This window comes from Buceros rhinoceros, unplaced genomic scaffold (assembly GCF_000710305.1).
Source record: "Buceros rhinoceros silvestris isolate BGI_N320 unplaced genomic scaffold, ASM71030v1 scaffold40591, whole genome shotgun sequence".
NCBI lineage: Eukaryota > Metazoa > Chordata > Aves > Bucerotiformes > Bucerotidae > Buceros > Buceros rhinoceros.
This window is the reverse complement of record NW_010396673.1, coordinates 10,820-18,352: the sequence shown is the minus strand read 5'-3', so window position 1 is coordinate 18,352 and position 7,533 is coordinate 10,820. Positions and strand designations below refer to the sequence as shown.

The 7,533-nt window shown below is 40.9% G+C and overlaps 1 protein-coding gene across 1 annotated transcript in view; it reads left to right on the top strand.

Moving 5' to 3' along the window:
- The first annotated feature begins 516 nt into the window (after window positions 1-516).
- The window catches only part of COQ10B (coenzyme Q10 homolog B (S. cerevisiae)), a 7,182-nt gene continuing 165 nt past the window's right edge, over window positions 517-7,533 (top strand). The window contains exons 1-5 of the mRNA XM_010145962.1: window positions 517-527; window positions 2,474-2,620; window positions 3,925-4,117; window positions 5,564-5,665; window positions 7,439-7,533. Of these exons, the coding sequence (XP_010144264.1) occupies window positions 2,499-2,620; window positions 3,925-4,117; window positions 5,564-5,665; window positions 7,439-7,533 (512 nt within the window). The 5' untranslated portion in view covers window positions 517-527; window positions 2,474-2,498. The remainder of the gene's footprint in view (window positions 528-2,473; window positions 2,621-3,924; window positions 4,118-5,563; window positions 5,666-7,438) is intronic.

Here is a 7,533-nt window from a genome sequence, read left to right as displayed (position 1 = left end):
CAGTGCTGCTGTGTTTGCTAATTTCGAGGTCTTACTATCATAAAAACAGTGAGAAGGTGGAATAGAGGGTGGTTCGTGATGTCAAATCTCAGGCAGTCATTTGATGTAATCGTTACCATGCACGGTATAACGTTACCTTGGAGCACACGTCTTGCTGTATATCCTTCATGATTTAACCTTTAGCATGTGTTTGCAATATTAAAATAGTTCAATCCTGGTAAACAAAATTGCTGTTTTTTAAATAAATCTATTAAGATGTTGAGGGTAAAATCAATTACTGTGTAGGGTGTTCAGTATATGGAAACTCATTAAGTAACTGGTTGCAAACTAAGCTTGAAAATGGTCCTAGCGTGAGCTGCAAGAATCTTGGCCGCTGGTTTTACGCTAGCGCGAGCTGAATCCAGGCAGCATTGTATGGTTTGTGGCCTCGAAGGAGGGTGTGCTTTCATGTCCTACGGGTATCAGCAGTGGACATTCTGTACCTGCAGACCCCTTTCTGTGCCAAGCAGCAGACCTCAAGGACTCAGGTGGTAAATTAGACTCTGCTGCTTATTCAGACTGAGATGCTGATGAGGACACTTGTTGGTAATACTCATTTTTTGTGATGTGAACAGCTGTTGACAAAGAATTTGAATGAGATCAGCTCGTGTCACAGGCTGTAAAATGGCCACCAGACACCACGAACCTCAGGGAAGTAACAGTTGGGATAACTAAAGTCACTTGCCCTGTCATGCTTTTATTGCCAGTTTCAGTTTATACTGTCAGGAGTCTGAGAACCCTTTTTTCAGAAATACATTACTCTTTCGGCTTAGAAAATTTTGTAGCTATTAAAAATAACTGCACATAGATCACATACATACGTGTATACCACGCACCAGTAAATGACCCCTTCTCAGGTCACAAAGTCAGTGATACTGTGATCGGTGCCCAAATGTTCAGAGAGGAAGCACTGAGTGTCAAGAATCGAACAGTGCCAGTAAGAGCAGTGTGAGGGGACATGGTGTGTCACTGTCAGAGGATAAGTACGGAGGTGGGAGGTGTGTCTGAATTTCAGTGTGGGCTTGGCTTTTCCTCTATGGCCTTGACCAGACTCAGAAAAACATGCGTGACAGTCCACTGTGCTTTTGTGTTTTCTTGGAGTTATGCTTTCCTGAACTGGGACTGAACCCAGCACATTCTCATAGCATCTGCTTTTCTTCAGATAAAGTTGGGAGAGAGATGAAGCCTCACCATATTTATTAGCATCACAACCCCTCTTAACCTTGCCTTCCCAGAATGGCAGCGTGCTTGGGAAAAGGACACTGCCTACAGCAACTAAAAGAGTGTTTGTGGAGATTGTTTTTCAACCTTGTAGCTGAAACACGTCTAGATAAACCCACATGAAACACTACACTGGCACAGCATTACAGTAAAAACCAACCATGAGGAGGAACCTGGCAGCTAGTTTGGACTTTGGACTGTACGTAGCCCCAGGAAGAGAAAGTCATTTAAATCAGCTTTGCAGAATGAGATCTGGTCCAAACATCTGAACACTTTCAGTGGATCTGGTCAAGGTAGCTATGACATGACTGTCCCCTTGGCAGGGTTTCTGTCAAAGCAATGCTTTTCCAAAACAGCCCGGTCCTGTCTGTGTGGGAAGTGGGGAAGGTTGGCTCTGTTTTTGACTCTGTGAATCCAGAAGCACAGTCCTGATTGTGTAATTAGATTAAGGACAGTGAAAGACGTACGTTGCTCTCTAGCTTACGTTTGTAGAATCACTGACAGCAAGTAGCGGCATGTTGTTGTAACTTCCTAGTGCCCAAAATCAGAGCTTTTGAGGTAGTATTTTGCATCTTAACTGACTTGATCTAGGCAAAATCAATAATTTAGCAGAACAGACCTATAAATCACAATGAATATATGCTAGATGTTTGCAAACAGAGAACACTGAGATGCTATCTTAAAATTACTGGTATTTTTAAGGGTAATTAAGTTGTATTTATGAAAACACTGCATCCAAGGTTTTGTATGATTTTTTTTTTCTGAAGGACGCTTTGAAAGCTGGGTAAGCAATGCGCTTTCTGAAAGACCTTTCAAAATGAAGCTGTCCTTTTAGGAGAAGGATGGCAGCAGAGCGATTAGAGCAGAGCTCGGCTTTGTATCTCCTTCACTTTGCCATTAAGAAAGTCTGTTCTGCAAATTAAAGCAGATATGAGGCTTGTACATGAGCTCCTGAAGTCAGCGTTTAACGGGGCCTTTGTATTTTACTCTGCCAGCTCTGTTCTCGTGACTGGGGGGGCTATTTTTAGTTTCTCCTAAGGGGAAAAAAAAGTCCCCTTGTGTTTTTATCAGTTCATATGCTGTTACGAGTCTTTGTTTTTCCACCCAAATCTGACATTTTTTGGAATGTTTTACAACAGGTTGTTTGTCTCACCTGAATGTCTTGTTACTTTGCTGCTGTGGAACACATCTAAAAGCATTTTCACTGTTGCAGGCACTTGGCTTCTTGTGGTATTCTGATGACCAGAGCTTCGCCTTTGCAAGTACCTGTAACGAGCCATACCTTCTCAAGAACTTTCTTCAAAATTGCTGCTCCACTAGTAAATAAGAGAAAAGAATATTCTGAAAGAAGAATTATAGGGTTCGTATAGATGTGTGGAAAGAGACTCTGTATGCTTATCAATGTTGTGTTTGCTGTGATTAATCTGAAATATTCGAAGTTCAAAGACTTGAGCACCCCTCAAGACCCATGCCCAACTGCAGACTAAGAGGGAGTTTTGCCTTTGAGTATTTGTAGAGATCAGGCTTTCCCAGTCTGAAATTTAGTATAAAAAATGTAGAAACTCATAGAAAGAAACAGCAGAAATAATCCTCCTATTCCGTGACAAACAAACCCAATACTCTGTTAATTTCATCTGGCAAAACAGGTGTGAAAACTCTCAGTTCATTCCCTTCTGTCCCAAACAGGTGCTAATGTTTGCACTTATGTTGTACTTCTTGAGATTTTTCTTTTTTCTTTAAAAGAAGGAAAATAATTAGCTGTGTGATGAAGAAACCTAGGCACATAGAAAAAGGTTTGGAATTTCTGTTTGCATTAAAGCTAGTGGGAAAATTCCAGTTAATTTGATGAGACTGGGATCTGCCCCCAATCTCTGGTCCACTGTAGTATGAAATAGTACATTTATTAGCATAAATTTTTTAGTTATGCTTAAGTCTCAGTTACGTGATTGTTCTTGAACTGCAGCAGATTTTGCAAAGTCAGTTAAGAACAGCCTTTGCCCAGTAGTACTCACTGGTAAGTACCGGTAAACATGTGCTTCATTTTAAACACAGATGGAATTACGCACATGCTTCAATTCTTTTCCGAGTCAGAACTAAAAATTAAAACCACAGTTGTGTAATACTCTGCTATGTTACCAGAGAATCAGCTGATCAGAATCATATTCTTTCATATGTCCTTCTTGAGTAGGAGGGTCAAATAAGATGATCTCCTGAGGTCCCTTCTGACCTCAGCCATTATGTGACACTGGCGGGTTTTCCTTGCATGTGCTTTTGAATTAAGCTTTTTTATTTGGGCTAAAACAAGGAAAGTAGCATTTCTATCTAAACCGTATGAAATATAGTACTTCAGTTTTGATACACCTTTTCTTGGTAGCCACAAAGTGTTGATTCTTTGCATGGAATGCATACGATCTCTACATGAAAACACAACTGTTCTGGAAAAACTATTTTTCCATTTCAAATGTATGTTTATTTACTTGATACTGCAGAAGACAGCAGCCACCAATGTTACTGTTCACTAACTTTTCCAAGAACAGTGGTAGTGCTTTCAGATGACTCTTATGTTCACCTTCCAAACTGCCATTAATACCATCTTTGAAGCTTTTAAATACTGAATTTGAAGTTAAAATACCTTGTAAGTAATGTTCGTCTTTCTATTTCCAGGTATTCCATGCAGGAGATGTATGAAGTTGTTGCTCTTGTGGAGAATTACAAACTCTTTGTTCCTTGGTGTAAAAAGTCAGATATATTATCAAAGCGCTCTGGCTACTGCAAAGCGCAGCTGGAGATTGGATTCCCTCCTGTGGTGGAGAGGTACACATCGGTTGTTACCATGGTGAGGCCTCATTTAGTTAAGGTAAATTTTTTTTTTTCTCCTTAGCTGTAACTTGTGTTTGTTGAAATTCAAATCATTCACTGGTGCTTCAAAACAAAACTGATGCTGGAAGTGCTTTGTGTGGCTCCAAACTTGCAGTTGCTTTTGTTTACAGACATAGGATAACTGGAGAGAATTTGAATGTGCTTCTAAAACATAAGCTGCCAAATGAGGGGTCTTAAATAGAATTACACCAGCTGAGTGCTGTTCGAGATAACTGTTTGGATATCTTACTTCACTGTTCTTTTCTAGGCTTCCTCTTAAGAAACAATGCTCAAAACAGAAACTGAGTTAAGTACAGGGGAGATGTGAACTGGAAAGGGAATACGCAATGTGCCTTTATTCAAGGTACTTACTGATTCTGGAAAGGAAAAAAAAATAATCTTTCTCCCTTTCTTAAGAAAGTTGGCACAGCTGCAGTGGAAAATCTGCATTTTGCTTGCTGAGTGCTTTCCCTTTCCCCTCTTCCCTGACAAGACTGGCTTTTTCCTTCCATATAGCTATTGGATTGGCTTACCAGCTCATAGTGCCTCTAATTTACTCAAAGGAGGATTTCTTGTCTCAGAAGAGACCATGAAAGCAGTAAGGAGGACAGTTTCTTTAGATTTCCTCCTCTTAGACTTACTAGCATTTTCTCAGCCAGGATTTTTTTCCCTATAAGTTTACATTTTGTTCATATAACCATAGGAGCGTTTCTAGGGAAGCGACTGCGTGTTTGGACTAATAAACTGTCCTCAGAAATAACCCTGGGCAAACACAGCCTGCACAGTGGTCCAGCACCGCAGGCTCCTGGTGCTGACAAAGTGAGTATGGATTTGTTGAGTACAGCAGCAGTGTTTGAGCGATAGGAGAACCAGATGGCAGCAGCAGCTCCTGCCGTAGAGGAAAGCACAGAGCAAGTTTGCAGCTTGTAAGGCTGGGAGCAGGGGGAGGGCATTGGCAATTTTCCCATTCTTCCTGCCCTTTTGGCAGCAGCAGCAGGAAAAGAAAGCCCAGCTCTTGGTGTCTAATCTTTCCTCTAGTCCTCCCCTTTCTGTAGCAGCAGTAAGGCACCACATCTCATTCCTGGGCAGAAAAACATAGGTGTGTTTGTGCTGCAGATTACTCTGTGAGTTGGCTCACCTTAGCACAGCTTTCCACTGGAGCAACGCCTACTGACCAGGGGTAGTCTTGGAGCAGAGCTGCTTGCGGTAACGGGAAGAACTTGGAAAAAAAAAAAAAAGAGTTGAAAAGGAATTTGATTATTTTGCCATAAATGACACTGTGCAAATGGGATCTCATGCACTAAAAGAATAATGGCTGCACTAAAAGAATAATTCTAACTATGCTGTGACATTCACTGTCTAACAAGATGCAAATGTAAACTCCAGTTATCCCAATCTGTCACATCTGCCTACCTGTAGCTTGACTTTTCAAACTTTCTTTTAGGCATCCTGCACAGATGGGAAACTATTTAATCACTTGGAAACAGTGTGGCGCTTCAGCCCCGGCATCCCTGGCTATCCCAGGACATGTACACTGGATTTTTCGGTAAGTGCTGTAATTAAGACCACCAGATGATTCTGTAATACAGGTGTAATAGATCTGTGCTGTCTTTCTGATCTGTGATGGGGTATCACTGCAGCACCAGACTATCCCTCTAAGTCCAGTTTCTGATCTAGCCAGTTACTCCCAGACAAGTTGTTTTCCACTCAAGTTACTGCTTTTCCATTTTGTCTATTTAGTCTGTCACGACATTTTTTGTCTTACATTTTACAGCGTTAAGAATAGGTGAGCACTGAGCACATAACTAAGCTGGGGTTCAGAAGAGGCTACAAAAAGGACACAGAGACGGGTTGATCCTGCTGCCCTCTACTGGGATACTCTGCTTTAAAAATTCTCTTTTGTAGATAGGGAAAAGAGCTTTCGGAGAATTTGTAAACTAACACATTAACCTCCCTGGGCTACTAACTTTCAGCTTATTGTTCTATTGCACTTCAGACAGTTCAACAGTAAAAATGAATCTATAGGTACTGAAAAAACACACATTTCTCATGGGATTGGCCAGTGATGTTTGCATGTTATTTGCTCCTGGGATTTGAATTTCCCCAGACAAGTAAGTGCCAGTTCCTGCTACTACTACATAACTACTAACTAGTACATAAGGTGCTAGTAGTACATAGCTTTTAACCTCAGCCATAAATCATTTGAAAAAACTTGATTTAAGCAAGTGTTTGAATGCTATAAATACTGAGTCTGTGAAGAAAACTCCACTGCTTACAAACAACTCAAAAGAAGCTGTATTTTCTCCAGTTGGCATGTCATCTACCAGTTTCTCAGTAATGAAAATAATACTTAAAATCTCAATCCAAAAGACATCCTATAGGAGTGATAAAAATCACAGAGGAGAAACCTGCTGTTTTTCCCGAAAATTCTGTCGTGGTTTTGGGAAGCTGTTTTGGAAAGCTGCTGTTCTGAAACAGCCCACGTCATAGCCCGAGGGGAGTGTTATTTTAACTAGACCAAAGGCCAGCACAGCACAAAAGCCTGACTGAAGGCTATTTAACATAAATGTGACTTTTTCTGTTGAGGATGGAAAGAGAAAGCGAACTCCTTGACCCCTTGCCATAACTGTTAACTGCTGCAGTAGCTTCATTTTAAGTGTAAGATTGAGCAGCTAAATAAAACGCAGAAGTTCTGAGCACTGTGGCAGGAGGCCTGAGGGTGAGATACAGAGGACTGAACCAGGGGCCTGAACTATGGAACAAAGACCATATTTGTTCCTTTAGTCGGTAAACAGCTCTTGATTGAACATACTGGAACTACATCTACCAAGATGGAAAGACTAATTTAATAGGTAGCTATTTGAAGCTGCTTTTAAATGCCTCTTGAGCTTGCTCCAGCTTACCTGCAAGTCTGCAGTTTTGCCATGCAGGGTCTTCTTCAGCCAGCTCTTGTCCCTCAGGTGAGCCCTGTGTGCAAAGAAACTGAATTACTGTTTGTCAGCAGTTTTTCATTATCCCAAATCACTTTAGGTGCATCATTTATTAAGTAAAATACAGTTTAGATAAATGGAACTGATTACTTCAGAAAACCAAATTAAATGATTCTTCTTATTGAAAAGCCCAGGGAGACAGTTCTCTGACCAAGGAATAAGGCTTTTCTTCACAGACGCACTCACCTGTAGCTCAGTTTTAACTGTTCTTTCCCACAATGTACTCACAGACTAACTAGAGGTTCATTAAGGAAGTTGTCTACATGCGACAGCATTTTACCACAACAGAAGATACGGCAAAAACAATCCTACTCTCTTTTCTTAAACAGGTTTCTTTTGAATTTCGTTCACTTCTACACTCAAAACTGGCCACGCTGTTTTTTGATGAAGTGGTAAAGCAGATGGTAGCTGCCTTTGAAAGAAG